The 21999-nt window shown below is 42.4% G+C and overlaps 1 protein-coding gene across 1 annotated transcript in view; it reads right to left on the reverse strand.

Annotated features, from left to right (window-relative positions):
- The window catches only part of fgfrl1a (fibroblast growth factor receptor like 1a), an 80339-nt gene extending 59342 nt beyond the window's left edge, over positions 1-20997 (reverse strand). Inside the window, exons 1-2 of the mRNA XM_083785286.1 lie at positions 20411-20997; positions 16028-16134 (exon numbers count right to left, since the gene is read on the reverse strand). Of these exons, the coding sequence (XP_083641412.1) occupies positions 16028-16091 (64 nt within the window). The 5' untranslated portion in view covers positions 16092-16134; positions 20411-20997. The remainder of the gene's footprint in view (positions 1-16027; positions 16135-20410) is intronic.
- Positions 20998-21999: the final 1002 nt, after the last annotated feature.

Below are 21999 nucleotides of genomic sequence, written 5' to 3' on the forward strand. Positions count from 1 at the left end.
GGAGGGTTGCATATTATTAGTGATTATTTTCGGCACCGCCACAGACATTCTTACCGGAGCCGTTGACATGGATTTTAGAATGTAATAATTACACGGTTGCACGCATATGTACATTTTTTAAACCTATTTATAAAGTTGGAAGGGTTTAATATGTATATATTTCAAGCTCGGGTCCTCACGAGCCCTTTCGACTACATGCATTTCAGATGCCCCGACCGAGACTTGGTTCGGCTCTCGGGTATTCGGTTCCAGTTGGACCCATGCTACCCTCTAGTCTAGTGTGAACATTAATGATAAGGATTTGATAGACTTGGGTACAAAAATAGAGTAATGTGTTGATGGTCGTCACATACTGAAATGTTTTAAATTGTGAAACAGTGAAACTGCATGTTTCATTTAGACAAACGTACTGTATTTCAGAAAAGCAATTTGGTCTAGAGGGAAAAAAGGCGGGGGGGGGGGGGGGGCTATAGAGCCCTGGGGGACCCGAATTAACTAAGTATAGGGTTTAAGTGGTTAAACCACGCTGCCACATGTAACCACCTAGTTTGTCCATTTCTGAGCAGGCATGAAACATATCACATAAAGGGCAATGCTACATGCTGCTTCCTTCATTAGTTCACACAAATGAATGCCTGCAAAAAAACACAGGGACTACTTCACTACTACCAGTAAGATGCCTGAGGGCGAGAAGCGGCCTCGCCCTAAAGGGAGGTCGCGTGCACGAATCGGCCTGGGTGACAGCAAACAGCTGGGTGAGTGCTGGCGCTTTGGCATGGGGGGTCAGATCAACATATGGAATTAATTCTGTACTGGCCATATATGGAGCGTGTCTTGAGTGTACAGGGTTTGATGAGGTCAGATCAACATATGGAATGTCAGTACAGGTCAGCTTCATATTTGGAGATCTAAGGGTGCCTTGAATGAGGGCCCAGTAGGGCCAGGCCTTAATTTTCGGGCCTGTTGCCGGGCACGGCTGCACTAATAACTTTGGGGCAGGCCGTTTAGAGTTTGAATGGACAGGTATCAGTCAAAAGAGAGACATCGAGGAGGAAGGATGGATGGGGAAGGATCAACATATGGAATGTCAGAACAGGTCAGCTCCATTATGGAGATCTAAGAGTTTGAGGTCTGATTAATGTTGATGACATCAGGGATCTCCATCACTGATGTCACGAGACATTTATGCCTTGTTGCAGTTTGCCAACAACAGCCATGTAGATTATCTTTTTTTGTTATTCAGAGATCCCGAAACGGAGAACATGCATATAAGTATACCTTCAGCTACAGATGAGACGGACACAGAAGATACAAGATGCAGATGAAAGAGGACGAGAGCAATGGATGAGACCATTTTTACGGTTACCGAGGCTCTCTCATGATAGACACACAGGAATAATGACGTGTAGATACACAGTTTGGCACGGATGGACGGATGGACTCGACTGACCGACGCTGGAGGTAAACAAGAAACAACACGACACGTCCTTGTGTTATTTCTAACCAATCAGTGATTACCTACGGTATGTCATTTGAACCCTCCCATCAGCCCAAGAACCGGGCATCAACTTCCAGGGAGAACAGAGCGATTCAGCGTGGTTACAACTGGACCGGGATGTGGTGGATAAACCAGCTGAAGTTGTTCACTACCTTGCCGAACCGAACCGCGCTCAAAACCCTGGTGGGAAGGTAGGGAGCTTAAGTGCAAAACCTCTGTGCCAATCAACACATGAACAAAGAGAAGGGAGAGGGGGAAGGGGACGAGAGAAGGGTGAAAGAAAGAGAGAACAAGCTAACAAGAGGGAGCAGAAGAGAGAAAAGAAAAGAGTGAAGCAGAGAAGAGGGTATGGTTAAAAAGGGTGATAAGCAGGCCAGCTGAGATGGAAAGTAGGTCAGAGGCCATGAGTACTATTCCAGGCCAGTGTGTGTGTGTGTGTGTGTGTGTGTGTGTTACTACACTTGTGCACATGTCCAAATGACCATTTTACCACAAAAGGGGTGGTTTATGGGAAAGGAATAATGGAATTTGCGAATATATACGTTCCTGCATACGTAGAAAACTCTGATGTCTTCAGTGGAGCCGGTACCAGCTCAGGACCTTAATGTCAACAGATGGGTCGGAGGTGAACACACAGCAGCTATACGTCACTAAAATACGGTCACATTCTACTGTTTCTATTGTCTGTTGCCGTTATATAATGGGAATATACAGTACATCAAGCTGTATAGGTCCTAACTTTACATCATGAACAGACAGAGCATGTCAACAGCCTCACTGTTTGGCCGAGGCAACCTTCACCAATGACCTCTGATAAACACTTGTTAGGCTGCAAATTCCCTCCAAGCCAAAAGTGTAACTATGGCAGGTGCTGCTGGTGTATGCACGCATTCCAGGCCTCAAGTCTATCCAGTTTCAATCAATGTCAATACGTGATGTGGGGGGGGGGGGGGGGGGGGGGGACGACGACGACGACGACAACACAACAATTGAAGGAATGATGAAGGGCAGAAGACAGAAAGGCAGAAACAAAGATAAAGAAAAAGAATACATTACCAATACAGCAAATATATATATATATATAGCAAAATGTAAACGATTAATGCCACATTTTCTATTTGAGCTGTGTGTGTGAGTGTGTGTGTGTGTATGTGTGTGTGTTCCATTATGGACTGTGGAGTGCCTCGTGCCTAACAGATAACACAAGACAGTGGGTATAAGATAAGATATAGTTGGCACACATAGTTGGCAGTGTCTGAGAGTGTGTGTGTGTGTGTGTGTGTGTGTGTGTGTGTGTGTGTGTCCACTTGTGTCCTCGACCTGACTTATCAGCACTCTGGAGGCAGACACTGTTACTCATTAACAACACTGATAACACAAACTCTCGTATGACACACACACACACACACACACATCACCTGCTGTGGCCAACTCCAGTGATAAGAGGTGAATATTTGCTCTAAAGAAGGCATGCCGTATACTGACAAAATTTACAAACAGAGGGAAAGACAACAACTCCAGGCAGTACGAGAGAAAGAAACAGAGATTGTGATTTGTGATAAGAGTGCTGGGCAGAAGATAATAGCGCTAAGGAGAAAAATGACAACAGAAACACCTACTGACACCAATCAAGCAATAACAAAACAACAACTTAATGGTAACATCACTAATGTAGAAGGATGAGACTAATCTAACTGGCAGTCACTTGTAATGCTACTTCAATGGTTCTCAACATGGAGTCCGGGGGACCCCCAAGTGGTCCTCCAGAGATTCCCAGGGGGGTCTGAGCTAAGTGATTGATAGTTACTTATAGTTAGGAACCAAATGGACCCTTACAGTTCTGTAACTCCAAGATTGTAGGAACTAAATTGATTCTTATGGGCCCACTTGCTTCCGTTTGTACATTCGCAAGAGTTAAATGAACACGGAGGACGTTACCGTGTAGATTGCGGTCCCAGAGATACAAATTGTATCAAATCAGGGTCCATGACCTAATGCAGATCAAACGGTCCTTAAAACAAACAAGGTTGAGAATCCCTGATCTACACTACCTCCTTCAATTCCTTCCTCCTATTATTCCTCCTCCGCCTATGTGTTTTCTGGTTCAGTGGGTGGGGAGTCAGACATTTGCGCGCACACACGTCCTCAGATAAACAAATCATTCCTCCTGCAAGTGATCGTGAAACAGGGTTCGTACTCTGAGTGGTGTTGGTCTGCTACCAACGTAAAGCTGCGCGCGCGCGCACACACACACACACACACACACACACACACACACACACACACACACACACACACACACACACACACACACACACACACACACACACACACACACACACACACACACACACACACACACACACACACACACACACACACACACACACACACACACACACACACACACACACACACACACACAGTTGAGGTGAGACAGGGACCTGAACAGACTAAGTTATGGCTGAATGTGTGTGGAATGTATTATGTGGAGGGGGGGGCCGTGTGTTACATTTGCGGCCTGTGTGTGCTAAACGTGTCTCACATCATTCAATAATGTCTAATCTATTGTATACATAGAAAGTATGACCATATGGAGGCTGTGTGACAACACGAACAGGGGTTAGACATTTTCTAAATGCCAACATCTGTGTTGAAGTAGATTCAACTTAAACAATAATATCAAAACATTCACCCACTCAATTGGTGCATGACTTCATGCACAACACAGCAGAAAAGTGCTGATTGATGCTGTGTGTCCTCATGTGTGCACGCACGCACGCACGCACGCACACACACACACACCACAGTGAGATAAAATAATCCCAGAATGCCAATATAATGGTTGGTGTGTGTGTGTGTGTGTGTGTGTGTGTGTGTGTGTGTGTGTGTGTGTGTGTGTGCGAAAAAGACAAGGAAAACAATGACAACTAACACTACAATCCCCTTTTTTCCTGAGAGACACAAAAGAACAAAAAACTACAACCCAACCACCCACTCTTTCCCGGAGCCCTGACAACATGACAAAACCCAGAAAATGGACTTATCATAAGTACCTTTGTTAATGACATGTAAGTGGCCTCCCATGAGAATAGGCCCGTTGTGTCCTGCTGTGGTACTGGTGCCAGCAACAGCAGGAGGATTAGCTCTAGTTAATACACTGAGCTGACTAGTGTGACAACCAGAGGACCTAGTTAACGCAGGAGGAAAATCATGGACAGAGCTAACTAGGCTAGCTGGATGTTTGTTAGCACACCGTGGCCGTAGGTGGAATGTCTCATTGTCGTGGGGTATTGACCTTCCTCTTTTGGGCATGTCTTTCTTGCCGAAAATGAAAACTTTTACGACAAAGTTTAGAAGAATGTTGGGTTTTGGGAAATTTTGCACCAGTTTGCACCAAAGTGCTGCTAGCGGCACCTAGAGCGGTGTTTCCCTAAGTGGGGTCCGGGGACCCCCAGGGGTCCTTGAAGGAGTTCCAGGGGGTCCCCAGCTAAATTATAGTTTGGAACCAAATGGACCCTTATGCGTCTGTAATTCTGAGAGTGTACAAATGGAACCAAATGGACCCTGCAGAGTGTACAAATGGAACCAAATGGACCCTGCAGAGTGTACAAATGGAACCAAATGGACCCGTTACTCTCAGAGTTAAATGAACATTGATTTTACAACATAAATTGGGGGTCCCAGAGATAGAAATGCCATTAAATGGGGGTACATATAGACTAATGCATGTCAAACTGGGGGGTCCTTGAAATTGAACAGGTTGAGAATCACTGCTAGAGCTGTAGAAAGAAGAAACCTAATCTTATGGGGGTCCCTGGCATATCTCATCAAATGGGGGTCCGGGACCGCGGGCTAATTAGTGTAAATTTGGGGGTCCTTGACATGAACGAGTTTGGGAACCACTGCCCTAGAGGTCATGCTGTTCCAAGTCATCTGGCCACTGATAGCTTGTGTGCAAGAGGAGAGTTTGGCCTAAGAACTGTTGGTCAGGATAAGATCAAGGGGTCACCAAAATCCAAACCAAAAAGGGAGCTCCATTCAGTCAGAAGTTTTCAAACTGGCTTGTCAAAGCACTCTGATGTGGATGTATTCATTTAAAAACGGTTCATAAAACAGAGGGTTTATAATAATTACTGTATGTCAATGAAACAATGAAATGTGAAATGGACAGAAGGGAAAGGGAACTGACCTCAGCCATGGTTTAGACTAAAGGATATCAAGTGTAACCTAGCGTAAACACCATCTGTGACAGATTGTGGATGAAATCATGACATTTGAGAAAGGCTGTCACACATGAAAACACACCAACACAAAACCACACTTTACTGGTAGGAGAACCTGTGTGCACATGCACACGCGCACAGTGCCACACACACGCACAGTGACACACACACACACACACACACACACACACACACACACACACACACACACACACACGGTATATGTGCATGTTGAATGCACACACACGGTATATGTGCATGTTGAATGCACATGCATTAACATTCAGCAGGGTCTGTCCCCTGCAGAATTCCTGTCCTTACGAACCCACCCCCACATCTCTCACAGTCCTCTCACATTCCAACTGCAGTGTGGATTCCACATCGACAGCTGGCACTGAGGAAAAAAGACCTGTGTGTGTGCGTGTGTGTGTGTGTGCATTGCAAGTAGGTCTTTAACTTCTGTGCGTTGTTTTCCTTCCGTCTTTCATTCTGCACGCGACCCATGCCAATGCAATGGGGAAAAAAGGAAAAGAAAAGTCCCAGAACAATTATGTCTCTCTTTCCTCGAACATAATTATTCATGAAGATGTTTGCATTGTTAGAATACAGAGGAGAACGACAGGAAAGATGTAGATGTGGAGAGAAATGAGCATTGACTCATGGGCCAACATTCATCTTATGAAGCCTCTAGTTGCAACATGGAATAATATATGTGTAATGCAGTGTAATACTACACTAGAGCCCTTTTCAATATAATGACATTATGTTCAAGTAATTGATTTTGTTCTGCCAAGAGGATGAATAATTGTGTTTGATGCCAATGAAGTATTTTTGAGCAGAATAGTTGAACCGAATAAACATGCGGTCACATAATAACATTTAAGCAAAAAGAATAAGAACAACCTGAGTTTCACTCGTGTAGCCCTTTTTCAGGACACAATATAAAAAGGGTTTTAAGAATCAAATAAAACCACATTTCATTCCCATAAAAGTAAATGAAAACAAAACAACTTTTCTGTATTGTTGTGTTGCGTTTCCGTTCCGTTTTCTAATTTGATAGTTACGTCAACGTTACGCATGAAAACAGTTGGATGGAAACTTAAGCTGCAGAAAGAGAGCTTGCTTGACCCTATTTATGCCAGAGCTACAAACTCCAGCAGTAACAAGTCTGTCTGCTTCAACATCCTGCCACTAATCAGCTTCCACTTCCTGCGGTCAAAGGTCATCTGTACATCCAATAAACAACATGGGGGGGGTACAGAGGAGGAAAGAGGAGCCCGCAAACGTCTGTCTGTCAGATGTCAATCATGTTTGATCTTATTATGGTATTGTTTGTTTGTTGCGCCCAATCGTCCCATTTCATGTTTCAGCTTTTTCTCTCTCAATCTGTCATTCTGCTGTCTGATCTCTTACGCTCACATTAACACGCGATCCTATCAGTACACACACACACACACACACACACACACACACACACACACAGGCATGCACATACAAGCATACACTGTACAACCACATGCATGCATGAATACATCTACCACACACACACACACACACACACACACACACACAGCTGCTTTGGGGAAAATGCTCCCACCCCCCCCCCCAGGCTGACGGGCTGAAGCCCAAAGAAAACAAAAGTGTGTGTCTCCCGTCCTAGAGATCACCTTTCACCATCTCATTTGTAACGCCACCAGGAATAACAGCTGGAGACTGTGTCGATCTGTCTGTGTGTGTGTGTGTGTGTGTGTGTGTGTGTGTGTGTGTGTGTGTGTGTGTGTGTGTGTGTGTGTGTGTGTGTGTGTGTGTGTGTGTGTGTGTGTGTGTGTGTGTGTGTGTGTGTGTGTGGACTGGAGACAGCCGAGATGGGGAAGGGCGGGGTACAAAGAGTGGTCTGAGGAGTACAGAAGGGAAAGAGACAGAAAGAAAGTGGCAGTGGGGAGCAAAGGGAAATTAAAGTGAATGAGATATACATATAATGTTAACTAGACACAGGGGTTGACATAAGGTATCAGAGGTACCCGTCGAACAAGAGAAAGACAATTATGTTAAATCCAAATGATAACTGCAGAGTGGCGACAGTCACTTTGAATAAACAGAATGAGTATGCTAGTTGTAAAAAGGTTGCAATCTTCATAAATAGCCCATAAAATGATGAAGACGGAATTCAGGATCTAACATTTTTGGATACAACATTCCATGTTGTATACACACACAACATAAAACAACAAACATGACAAGTAGACACAGCGGGGATGCATGCATGCGTGTGGGATAATGGTATAACAGGGATGTCTGTAGTCCAGTGGGGGTTCCTGGTGTGTTATTGCAGCCTCCTATGATGCTGGCATGCGCTCTCTCTGACCTCTGACACACGCACACACAGTACTTTGACCCTTGGTGCTGTAGCATTGACCACCACTCAGACCATTATAACTCTGTACACCACACCACAGTCCACACTATATAAGATCTAGAAAGAGAGAACAGTCCACACGATACTATACTTCATCTCTGTAAGAAAGAAAGAACAGTCCACACTATGCTTTACCAGTACTCACCCTCACCTTCTTTTACATGCCCCAAAGTATTTAATCAGAATACAACTTTTGAAATGCAAAAAGTTGGTTTTGCCTGTTTTCTTTCTGTCAATTTTCAAAATAGACTCACATTGTGTTCTGGGCTGTATTCATTCATATATGGGGACATTCCCATGTATGGGGATTAAGCTACTAATTTAGATGGAAGTTAATTAAAGTGGGTCATGTTTGCAATTGTAACAGCTGAAATCAATAAAAGGAGACTTTGTGTACTAATGTACTAAAAGTTTGAAATTCTCCTATGGGAAATTTGAGTTATTAGCATATGTGACCATACCATTGACATCCTATATAAGGCAAAAAGAAAAAGTCTAAATTTCATCATTCTTTAAGTAGCATGTGACATATGAAACTAGGGGGATGTCATGGGAGGAAAGCAGCCATAGCTGTCATCACAAATGTGATGAGGTCAGCACATATGGCCGAATTTAGTCCACAGCATCCATGGTTCAGTGGGGAACATAGAACCTTTTCTTAGTTATGTGGGGAACATAGAACCTCTTTTGGGGGGCCGGGTGAGTGGGGAACATAGTACCTTTTCTTAGTTATGTGGGGAACATAGAACCTCTTTTGGGGGGCCGGGTGAGTGGGGAACATAGTACCTTTTCTTAGTTATGTGGGGAACATAGAACCTCTTTTGGGGGGCCGGGTGAGTGGGGAACATAGAACCTTTTCTTAGTTATGTGGGGAACATAGAACCTCTTTTGGGGGGCCGGGTGAGTGGGGAACATAGAACCTTTTCTTAGTTATGTGGGGAACATAGAACCTCTTTTGGGGGGCCGGGTGAGTGGGGAACATAGAACCTTTTCTTAGTTATGTGGGGAACATAGAACCTCTTTTGGGGGGCCGGGTGAGTGGGGAACATAGAACCTTTTCTTAGTTATGTGGGGAACATAGAACCTCTTTTGGGGGGCCGGGTGAGTGGGGAACATAGGGATGACCCCGACTACAGTCTCAGTCCACAGTAAGGGAGAGAGAGAACAGAGGTGATGGAGTACAGAAGTCGAGAGAAAGCATTCAAAATATCACGAGGGTTATTATTGTTTTCCATTACTGTGCGTTCTATTTGAAAGATTGCTGTTCCAAACACTTCCTCCACTCAAATTGGAAACAGTAGGACTGAATATGCAGTTATTATTACAAATGCTTTATATGCTTTCAAAAAGGAGAAACTAAGTATGCCATATGATGAAATTCACAAAGATTAACTAGGGAAAGTGTGGATAAAATGTTTGCTTCCTTCCAGTGACTTTTAGAGAAATACATGAATACCCCCCCCCCCCCATTTTGCCCCAATTCCCCAAACACACTTTTCTTCTTTGTTGACCTACTGCTGATAAACACTCTAACTACACCCATGTGAGCATGAGATCACACGATTACTGTGTGTGTGTGTGCGTGCGTTAGTGTGTGTCAGACATTCAACACTCCTGCTGTAATTTAAATGTTTTTCTTTCTTTCTCGCTCTTTCTATGACCTCCTACTTTTTTTATCTTATCTTCTTCCTTTGTCTCTCTCTCCCTCCCGCTCTCACACACGCTTTTAAGAGGCCAGACAGGCTTATTATTGCCCCTCCATGACAGTGTCAAAGCTAACATTGACTTTATCTTAACTTGCACTAATAGCCTCTAACAACCACAGGCCAATAAAACCCAAACCTCTTAAAGATGCTAATATAGGCTTAACTAAACCTAGGGGTCAAGCGAGATCCCTGCCCTGATATGCAAGTAAGGTCCTTTAAAACTTTTTCACTGAAATGTATAATAAAATAAACAAAAAAAAAGTGAATATAATGTGAACATAACATCCCATTATACTGTATATGCACTCCTAAGTGCCTAACTGACTAATCACCTTATTCACTTAGACACAGACGGTGATAGTTTAACTTTAAGGTTCAACTATTTCGGGAATGTCATACTGTTGCATTGCATCATGACGCGTTGTGAGTGGGTAGATCAGCTATTTTCGCTATTTGCTGTACAATGTAGTACTGATATACTGAATAGGGCTTAAGTGAAACTGTAGGACAGTGGATGCTACACGCTACAGTACAGTATAGTTACTGCATCAGATCAGGGTGATGGGACCCTGGGAATAATACTGAATTTACCAATGTGCATATAAGCACCAGTGCAAGATACATGCCAAGTTACTTATGACTGAGCCAATCTAGGAACCCAACATTTTTTTTACCACTGAGCTAACAAAAACAGCTGGACAGCATTTGGCATTAAGATTTAACAAGAGGTACTAACTGAGTGTTTTAGACCTTTTGAAGCTGTCTTTTGTCTGCTAATCACTATGTAATCAACACGTGCACCACTCAAAAAAAAACCACACATGTGCGTGCCTGCATGTGTGCGTGCGTGCCTGCATGTGTGCGTGCGTGCCTGCATGTGTGCGTGCGTGCCTGCATGTGTGCGTGCATGCGTGCATGTGTGCGTGCATGCGTGCGTGCCAAGTGAGTTATACCAAGTGAAATCGTGATTGTAGCCCATCTATGCGTTTGAATATGCTGCTCTCTCCTGCTCATCTCTCGCTCTCTCTTCATGACATTTCCCCCCATATAAAACAAAACAAAACATGTATTGCTCCTCAATAACAACAATGCCAATAAGCTTACCTGAGTTCAGACATGTTTGGAAGGAGCTATAGTAAAAAGCTGAATGTTGGGTCTTAGCATAAAAGTGCCCACCAGGACATGTTGCATTGATTCCACGGGGGAACATTAGCTGCTTAAAACTAAGCTAGCTCAAGTGCTCTGCATGCCAGGCTTGCTAGCAGCCTCATTCTCTCATCCTCTTCGCACTGCGGTAATGTTTTCCCACCTAGCTTAATTAACATTGCCCTGGTAATTACATTCCTACGTAATGACTGTATGTGAAACAGGAGGTTGTAAAGGGGTTGTGGGCCAGGGAAGGTTTGTGTGTGTGTGTGTGTGTGTGTGTGTGTGTGTGTGTGTGTGTGTGTGTGTGTGTGTGTGTGTGTGTGTGTGTGTCCATTTACCCCGTAGTATTTATTTTATTAATTTTTTTATCCCACGATTTTGTATCCCAATTTTTTCACCCAGTGTCAATTATCTAATGTAATCCTATAGGTGCCATCCTGGGGAGAGCAATGGACTGACCTCGTACTTCTTTCACTGCATGAGGAGTATCCCATAGTATTTATGAACAGTGTTGCATATTATGTTTGCAGAATATGTCTATGTTTTTGTTTACACTTGGCTCAATACATTGTCTGTCTTCTTCTTCTGGATGTCTATTCAGTTGTTTTCAATTAATGTGCGCTCTTGTTCTCTGTGTGTGTGTGTGTGTGTGTGTGTGTGTGTGTGTGTGTGTGTGTGTGTGTGTCTGAGACTTCCCTCTCTGCTTTTTCCATTGTTTTTATCATCTATTTGTGTTTTGGCCTCTCTATATTTGTGTTTCTGTGCCTCTGTTATCTGCACCTTTCTCACTCTAGATAAGTGTTTATGGAGAGGTTACGCTGGAATTATTCTTAGTAAGTCGGGCCTGTGTTACAAAGAACTGTACTTGTTCGGCTGTTTCCTTTCTTCAGAAATAACACAAGATCGCATCTACATGATGCATTGTGAGATTGTAGATCAGCTATTTGTGGCTAATGTTCCCTCCAGAATAGTTGGAGGCTCATGCTGGGGTTCTAAAAATGCTAGCACTCCCCGGCTCTCAAATCTATTGTATTTACTGAATGTACAAACCACCACACACAGACAACGAAGGGTGCATGACCTGCACCTCTGGTCCTGTTGCAGTTCTCTCTCTTCTCTCTATTCGCACAGCTTCACCCATATTTCTATCTGTCCGTTTCTCTCGTGCTCTCTGTCTCACTGCTCACAGCATTAAATAGCTGCATTCCCCACACACCAAGAAAACTACCAACGCTTATTAAAACACTGGCCATTGAAGATTGACCCTGATCCACAACCCTTGATAGGTTTTAGAAAAATAAATGATTTAGATGCCAGCTGATATTTATAATACCAAAAACAAAATCTAACCTCACCAGTGGCAACGTTAGGGAAGGTTACATGAGCGGACATTACATACCTGAAGCCAAAACAACTCAAGTCAAAGAAGGCAATTTCCTTAACTGTAATAGACCCCTAAATGCACCATAAGTACACTTTGTGCTAAATTAAATGTACCCTGACTAGGCTACAGAACATTAGCATGGGGTATCAAAGTGTCCCAGTGTGTTTGTTTGTTTGTTTATTTATTATTTCTATGCTAAATCAAACAGGGTCTCAACGGAGATAAAAGTTGAGTTAAAAGCGTAGGTCGGTGCTTCTAGGATCAACGGGAACTAAAACTTTGAAAAAAGAGGAGCTAAAAGCTCATTGCCCCATAATAGATTGGACTTCCCTTCCCTAGGTTAGACCCTAGGGGGGAAGAAATGAAAATGTGAATATGGAGATGGGCTATCTGAACCAGTGTGGCATGTGCAATATTATGTCTTTTTCTTTTTTCTTTATGGTATTGAACTGTGTGTGGATGATGGTGAAGATGCACTGGAGGTTCAACAGGCATTATAGTCCGACACCCTACCCCACACCCTAACCTAACCCTAACCTCACAGGGAAGCAACGGGTGAGTTTTAACCAGCAACTCTCTCTACGTCGTCCTCAGACGAGCCCTCCATCGGCGTCTGCAGTCATCTCGGTTCTGCATACATCTGCCCAGCTCATTTGTGCTTTCTGCACCAGCATCTTTCTTTAGTACGTCCACATAGGTAGGTGTGGGGCGTCCTCTCGACGCATGTCGGGAGCCATGGGTGAGTCATAACCGGCAACGCATGTCAGGAGCCACGGGTGAGTCATAACCGGCAACGCATGTCGGGAGCCACGGGTGAGTCATATCCGGCAACGCATGTCGGGAGCCACGGGTGAGTCATAACCGGCAACGCATGTCAGGAGCCACGGGTGAGTCATATCCGGCAACGCATGTCGGGAGCCACGGGTGAGTCATAACCGGCAACGCATGTCGGGAGCCACGGGTGAGTCATAACCGGCAACGCATGTCGGGAGCCACGGGTGAGTCATAACCGGCAACGCATGTCGGGAGCCACGGGTGAGTCTTAAACAGCCACGCATGTGTCGGACTGTTGCATGACAGACTGTTAGGACGTCGGACCAACGTATGTGAACATCAGGTGGTGCAAAACCAACAGCCGAATAAAGTTCTGAGAGACCCATCCGGTGTTCTGAATGACCTCATTTTACAATAATTGTCCACCCGATTGTTAGACCATATTATACTTTGAGACACACCTCTTGGTATTTGGCCAATAAGCACTTTTATTTGCACCTTACCCTATTTTCACATACTAGGACATGACTTCACTGTAGCTAAAATAATTGTCTAAACAAAGTTTGGTTGTTCAGACAGAGTATGTAACAGAGTATGTACCTGCTAGACCTGATATTCATAAGGCCACACTTTTTTTTAGGTGTGGCGATTTTTAGGTCTCAATAACTTTGAAACCGGGTCTGTAATAGAACCTTGTTTTGATCTCCATTTCAACTTAAAGAGTGGGGACTAAATTATTATTAATGTCACTGTGCTGACTACATCGTAGAGATGACTTAGTCTATTGGGAACTCACACCCAAAATTCCAGCATTTTCTTTTACAAAATAACATCCAGATCCCAACAGAGATGAATGGTAGAGGTTGTCATCCATTCGCTACAGTGCATTAGCATCAGTCTATGGAGTCAGTCATCAACTTCCTTTAAATGTATAGTATTTCTCTATTGCTTCTTTGTCTTCGCACTCTCCCCGTTTCCTCGCCTTGTCCTCTCCTCTGTCCTCCTTCCTCTCTCCTATTATCTATATTCATTTTCATTACATCCCCCTTGCTCCGTTCTTCTCCTAACCCCTTCTAACATTCTCTTAACTTTTCTCTACTTTCTGTATCCCTCTGTCTTTTCTTCATGTTTCTGAAACTACTTCTTCCCTTTTCTGTCCCCTCCTATCTACTGCTCCATTTCGGTGCGTGCGTGCGTGCGCGTGCACTTTCAGTTTCATTCAGATACTGAGGGGGAGGAAATGCTGTGGCATTGCACAGCAAACGTCCCTAATGGGCTAATCTAATCTCATCTCATTGCAGTCTATGGCCCTGTGTTTACATTTGGCCCGTGTCTGCATGGTTGCCTGGTTTCCTGACGCTGAATGCATCTTTGTTCACTCTGAACTCTCATCGCTGGGTCTGATCTCAATAACAGGCGGCATCAGTTTTAAGAAAGAAAAGAAAAAAAGGAAAAAAAAACAATAAAAACATCATTTTTTTAATTAACCCTCATCTGTCCAGGGGCATTTGACTGTACTTCCATGCCCTTTACACATCCACAGTTAAGCTTATATGTATTCACACACCGGGGAGATTCCCAGTACAATTAAACGCCATGCTCAAGGACACAGTAAAAAAAAGCTCTCTGTTTTCTAGGGGGGGGGGGGGGGGGGGAGATTAAACAATTGTGGGTGCAAGACTGGCCACTCAAAGAGAGCCCACAGCAATGAATGAGTCCAGGAAAGACTTCAAGAACTTCAACAATGAGGGTTCTGTCAGCAGAACACTGAGGTCTTCAGATTACTGAATGCAACGTAGAGTAAATTATCTAGTAAATATTAATCACTTAAGCCCTATACTCTGTTGACCGGGCCCCCAGGGTGCACTCCTTTTTACCCTCTAAACCAAATGTCTTGCAAAAAAATAGCCAATCTACAAGCTCACAACTCGTTGCAACATTCAACAGATCGTCCGATCTTATCCATGGGGCATGTTAGCGTTTTGAATGGCTGCTTGTTTCAAAGTTTGAGATGCTTGCAGCTGTTGCAGCTGAGTTTCTATCACATTTCAGGACTTTATACAATGCAACCGCAAGTTTCAACTAGGTTTTAACTAAGTCGCAACTCACAACATTTTGAAGCATTACCTATTTATCGCCTGTTTTTCAACACACACAAACTGATGTGTTCAAGATTGTATTATTTCAATTTTATTAATGTGTGTATTACTTAAAATGGTAGAAATTCTAGAAAAGGCTGTGTTATCTTGCAACCAATATCGGGGGCTAAAGTTATGAACAACATGATCTTCAACCTAAGGGCAACAAGAATAACTCACTGATGAATTAAAGGATCACAATAACCTCCCACCAGGGCAAGAGTCCAAAGTTAGTCCATAATCAAACAGGTTGCATCTAAAAGAAGCACTCCAATGTAGACCACCACTACAGGATAATGAAACGTTGCAACATTTTATATTTTCCAGAGAAAAACATTGGGAGAGAATCTAAGGTGTAGGCACCTTCCATGAGCTCCAACGTCATGTTAAATGTGTCACACTGTCATGTCATAATGCTGTGATGTCATATTGACTTCCCAATATGAAGTTATTTGCCTCTCCTTTGGTTTCCAGTATAAAATTTCAGTTTTAAAAAGTTTAATATTTTCGAAAGGTACAAAACATGTAAAGGATGTTCAGGGATTTACATTGTTGGCCTACTGGCACACACTGATCGGTCCAGTGGTTTGCGAGATTAACCCCAGATTTTCTTGTCCACGTGCATGCATACTCGCCACTATTTTTAAATAGCCTAATTATTAGAATATTTTCCTTTTTTAAATACAGTGCAAAACACAACACACGCACAAACCATCTAAATTGTCATGTCACTCACCCCTGGCAGCACTAGTAATCAGAACCATCTCTGCTGAAAGCAGAAAGAGCCACATAAACTCCATTATGGATGGCACAGCAGACGGTCACTAGATTCACCTTTTGTACCTGAGGAAAACATGAAACACACATTTACCAAATATGAATACATGTGTACATGTACAATTTTTTCTTTCCGAGTTGTTAACAGAATAAGCCCTGCAAATGATCACCTCTGTGCCAAAGTGATAGAGTAGTGAAAGGCCACAGACAGTCCAATCTTAATGCCATTTGGCTTGTGGTAGTTTTCCACAGTGTAACTCAACCTCAAGTTATTTAGTGGGCACATCCCATCAGAGATGCTTGTTCCAACTGAAATCGTTACACCACCGGAAACCTCAACAGAAAACAATACGGGCCATTTCTAAAATTAGGGGTGATGAGTACACAGGGTTCAGTGAAAGCTTAATTGTGCCATGACAAATGAGAAGTGACCACAAGATGCATTTGTAACCAGAATCAGAAAACGGGCGTAATTATTTTTTTGTGCAACATTGCAGTTACAGGAAATGGTATGGTAACAAAGGTAGATAGGATCGCAGACACAGGCACAGTCAAAACAAATATATAAAGATAATATGGGAGGCTGGAAATGGTTCTTGTGCAGGTGGAGAAGAAACTGTTAATAAACCAAAGCATCATGTGCTTGGATAAAGACATTAAAAACAGAGCATCACATGCATGCACATTGAACCACAGATTCATTGTGATTTTTTAGTTTTACAGGTCATTTTGATAGGTTACTTAGAAAGTGGCTGTGGTGGCTGTCAGCATAAAGTCTTATAGAGGACAATTAAAAGAACTAAAGTTTTGACCTGCATTAATTATTTTATATTCTGCTGTGATCCTTTTTTTGTCTTCTTTGTTGTGCTGCATGTGAAGAGTGCACTTTTCTATTCTATTCTGGCTCCCACACAAAATATATCAGAATCAACAAACAGAACAGAGTTCTCTGACATTCACTTTCAGGGAGAGCAGTAAATAATTGACAGGCCATATTTAAATGTCTGTTCAAACATTATTACATAGAAGGATGAGTTTTCTAAAGGCCAAATATTACATTCTTCCCAAAGCTATTCTTCTGCCTACCTGTTGATACATTTTCTTATGGGCTATTGCATGGTCTAATCTGATTTCCATTCACATTCAATACATATGCTAACTTGCTTTGGACCGCATAATGCCTTGATAAACGTTTCCATTAGGCTTACAGTGAAAGCAATTGATTAAACCCGGCCACTTAATGTGTTGTAGATCACAAATCAGTCTTGTAATTATATGGGCAAAAAAACCATGCATTGAATTAATAGTCATTCCCCACAGCCACATCCATCCACCGCTTCCAAGACACTCTCGGCAGTGTATTGCCAGCAAATGAGAAAATATAAGACTTCCGGTGGACGATCTCTTCAAAATAAGAGTAACCTATAGTATAGAGTGAACTAAATCAATTGAAAAACTGTTCATTTGCTAATTAGAACTATAAATGCATTTAAACGATGCTATACAAGTGCGATACAGTATGTATCTTTGTAAAAAAAAAAAATAATAATAATAACAGTACAAATTGGCCGCTGGACAAAAAATGGTTCTATGTTTTAACTGGTCTGGCATACACACGCGTTCGGAGAGACCTCTACAACACAACATTCTCAGCTAAGCAGCAGAGGTGTAAAATAAAAAGTGGCGGACCATCCAGTACAGTCAGAGGTAAATAATGTTCCATTTCCAGACTATAGTAGACGCTGGACAAAAAACAGTTCTATGTTTCAACTGGTTTGACATACGCACACGTTCGGAGAGACCTCCTCTACAACACCACACTCTCCGCTAAGCAGCAGAGGTGTAAAATAAAAAGTGGCGGACCATCCAGTGCGGTCAGAGGTCAACAATGTGCCATTTCCAGACTATAGTGGAGTCAAGTGGATGATGGACAAAAAACGGTTCTATGTTTCAAGTTTCAACTGGTCTGACAAACGCACGCATTCAGAGATACCTCCTCTACAACACCACACTCTTCGCTAGGCGGGAGAGGTGTAAAATAATAAGTGGCGGACCGTCTACTGCTGTCAGAGGTTAAAAAGTGCCATTTCCAGACTATAGTGGACACTGGACCAAAAACAACTGGTCTGACATACACACGCGTTCGGAGCGACCTCCTCTACAACACACACTCTCCGCTAAGCAGCAGAGGTGTAAAATAATAAGTGGCGGGCCGTCCAGTGCGTCAGAGGTAAAGAATTAGCCATTTCCAGACTATAGTTTCATGGACGCTGGACTAAACTGGTCAACTGGTCTGACATACGCACGCGTTCAGACTCAGACCTCTCCTCATTTTTGTCTCCACCAGGCCGAAGGCATGGGGGGAGAGTATGTTTTGCACTCCGTCCGTCCGTGTGTCCGTCCGTCCGTGTGTCCGTCCGTCCGTCCGTCCGTCCGTCCGTGAGCAGCTAATCTCGGCCACCGTTAACCCGATCGATGCCAAATTTTGCACACACACTCCCTGGATGCCAACGATGAACCTCTGCCCCAAACTTTCCAGAACGGCCTGTTATAGCGCCACCAGGAGGCCGCTTTGTGCAAAACAAGTTTTTGCACAGTACACCTACAGATTTTGTCCAAACATCACGCAAATTGGTACACAGTCTCTCTAGAGCCATTCAACGAAACCGGTCTTTCACATTTCTCAGACTCCATCCTGATTGGTTAAGATTGGCTTCCAAAATTCACAGGAGTGCTCAGTTTCAAACAAAATGCTGCAAATCATGAACACATCGCGTGATTTCCGTGAAATTGTGCACCCACATTCCCACTAGGCCGAGGACAAAATGCCACATGAACAATTTCAACTCAGCCTCAAGGTGGCGCTATAACTGGCCCAAAAGTGTTTTTACCTCTAACTGCACGGATCTGTTGATAACTTTGTATGCCAACTCCCTAGAGGCCAAGGAAAAACCTTTGCCTGGAATTTTTCACATCTGCTCTTTATAGCGCCACCAGGAGGCCGACATATGTAAAACACATTTTCTATTATTACTCCTTCAGATTTTATCCACATTTCACGCAAATCGGTATACACTATCTCCATAGTCATGTGATCAACACGGAGCGCCACCATTTCCCATCTTCCATCCTGATTGGCTAAGATTGGCTTCCAAAGCTCACACAATTCGTCCATTTCGAAAAAAGGCCACAAATCACAAACACAGTGTGCAATTTCCGTTAAATTATACACGCACATTTTCACTAGGCCGAGGACCACATGCCACAATTTTTTCCTCAAAATCAGCCTCACGGTGGCGCTATAACAGGCCAATTCCTGTTTTTAGCTATAACTGCATCGATCTGTATACAACTTATGTATGCACACATGGAAAAACATTGTACCTGCATCCCTCCAACACGAACCTCCGGCCCAAATCTTCCTCAACAGCCTGTTATAGCGCCACCATGAGGCCACAACCTGACCTGCCCTGGTGGAGACCTGTGCCGATTGGCACTTTGTCTAGTTTATTTATTTTTTGCTGGTGAAAACCGATTAAATAATCAGGATTATTTTGAGACCAATCCGATACAGATATGGCATTTATGGCCGATATGGCCGATTCCGATTATGCTAGTGATTATAAAGTGCATCCCTAATTCTAAATTGTTCAAATTAAATAGATAGATATAAAATTATAAGAATGTAATAAAATAAAGACGTAGGCCTATATTAGTTAATGATATATGCCTAAATATAGGCCTACAACATGGATACTATTGAAGATTCTGATTTTCAAATGTACATAATTTTTGTTTTTATTGTATTGCTGTATTGTTCTTTCTGCTTTGGCAATGTAAATGTATGTTTTCTCATGCCAATAAAGCCCTTTGAATTGCATTGAATTGGATACACAGTATAATGTATGTAATATGTAGGCCTACTGTATTGTTGTTAAATAGGTGAGAAACTATAAAATGTCCATTTAATGGGGATCAATAGCAAATTAAAATCAACCGGTAACATATAAGTACTTTAGTAGTATAAGCCATTTAAAAAGACATAAATGCGTAAAAATAATATGACTTTTATAAAAAACATTAATTACGAGGTTTTATTCTGAAGACGTTATATTTGCAAGCTCGCAACCAGAAAGTAAACAGGAAGTGTTATATTTGCTGGCATGACGGAGCCGCAGCCGCCACTCATGCGCAAGTATGACTTCCAAAAGTTGCTATAAATTCATTAAACAACATTGGTAGATAGGTTTTTTTTTTGTTTTTATGAATTTGCAAAAGCTGATTTACTTGGTATAGTGTTTTGCATCATCACAACATATTTATGTATGATTGAGGAACTTACTTTATGATTTGCAGCAGTGATGAAATTATCCACGGTCTGTCATCCACGTGCAACCGGCGAATATACCATGCTTTATCAATCAAAATTATTCACCTACCCTCGAATAGACGGGCTCTCATTTCGTTTTCAGAGCGATCGATTTAACAATAACAATAAAATGTAGCTATCAATAGAAATTGCGCCTGGTCATCTATGACCAAATTGCTTGCTTGCTTGCCTCAAAATGCTGCAAAAGAATCCTGCAGATATAGAGACACAAATCAAGGCTCAAGCGCCAGTGGCATGTAGAAATAAACTCCTATAATCACAGTAAGGTCAAACACGTGAGTCTGTAGTATTTCTGAATGACAGTCATACAGCTATTAGTCCGCACATAAATCGTTCGAGAGGTGACTAAACTGGACTATGAGGACAGAGAAAGGTAAATCTATATTTCCGCCGGTTTGGATTTAAAAAAATAGATGCTTTTCCGAGTTAAAACATTATCGTTTTCGTCTATTTAACAGACTGTGTTTTCCCCATATTGCCTCCGGCTCTTTGCTGTCCAAGTTTCGGCCGCAGGCGAAAAACAAACAGCGCATAGTGGTCGTGCGACGGTCCGTCCCAGCACGGAACTTTAAGCCAATCAGGTGGCAGAACAATACCGGACAAATTCGGGGAGGGACTGTAGTATTAACTCTTCAACAGTTTGGTAAACCCTGGATTTGACAGGTTTAAACAAACTGCTTCAACGAATCTTTGTTTTATGATTATTCATTATTAACATTAATATTACATAGACATAGCATAACCCTTCAAAAAGTGAACTTGTGTAGTAATTATTATTATTATTATTATTAGCAGATTAAAACAGCAAAGCTCTGTCAAATAGGCTAATCATCATCATCATCATCTCTAACCCATCATTATTATCGCTATCTTCAACATATATTATGTTTATGATTATTTGTTGTATATTCTACTGCTATTGACATTCTATCTATCTTGACAAACTCAGTGAGGGCTCAGTGAATATAAGTTTATTCCATAGACTGTAAAAATGTAAGGTTTATTCTTAAAAGAAAAAAGTCAGCATTCATTTGTGTGCCACTAGTGACCTCTGTGGGTTGAAGTGTACTACTGCACCAGTGTTTTTTACAGCAAATATTTATTTAGTTTTAGTCAGTGTCTTTTGTCATAGTCAACATTTTTCATCATAGCTTTAGTCAACACAATTAACACTGCTTTACACACACACATTGTGCATGTGCAAATCTGTGCAAGAAAGAAGCTAGAAAGAGGCTGTGATATGATAGCTCATGCATGTACCCAAATTTTAATCCCAAAGTACACTGGTTGAAACACCATTTCAACATTGTAAGGATGTCATGCCATAATATCTGGACTGTGTTTGCCATGCAAACTGACCAGAGTAATTTTGCAATACTGTGTTCTGGTACAAGAACACAGTAAGGGTAAAATAATACAAATAATATGCATTAATTGCCCAAAATTGTAGTTTGAAGCTTGAGTACCATAGTTAAACTACACAAAACGTGACCAAAAAAGTAGTTGAACTACACAACACGCCATACACACATGAATGTAGT

Source organism: Protomyctophum parallelum (assembly GCF_964188405.1).
Source record: "Protomyctophum parallelum genome assembly, chromosome: 16".
In the NCBI taxonomy this organism is placed as follows: Eukaryota; Metazoa; Chordata; class Actinopteri; order Myctophiformes; family Myctophidae; genus Protomyctophum; species Protomyctophum parallelum.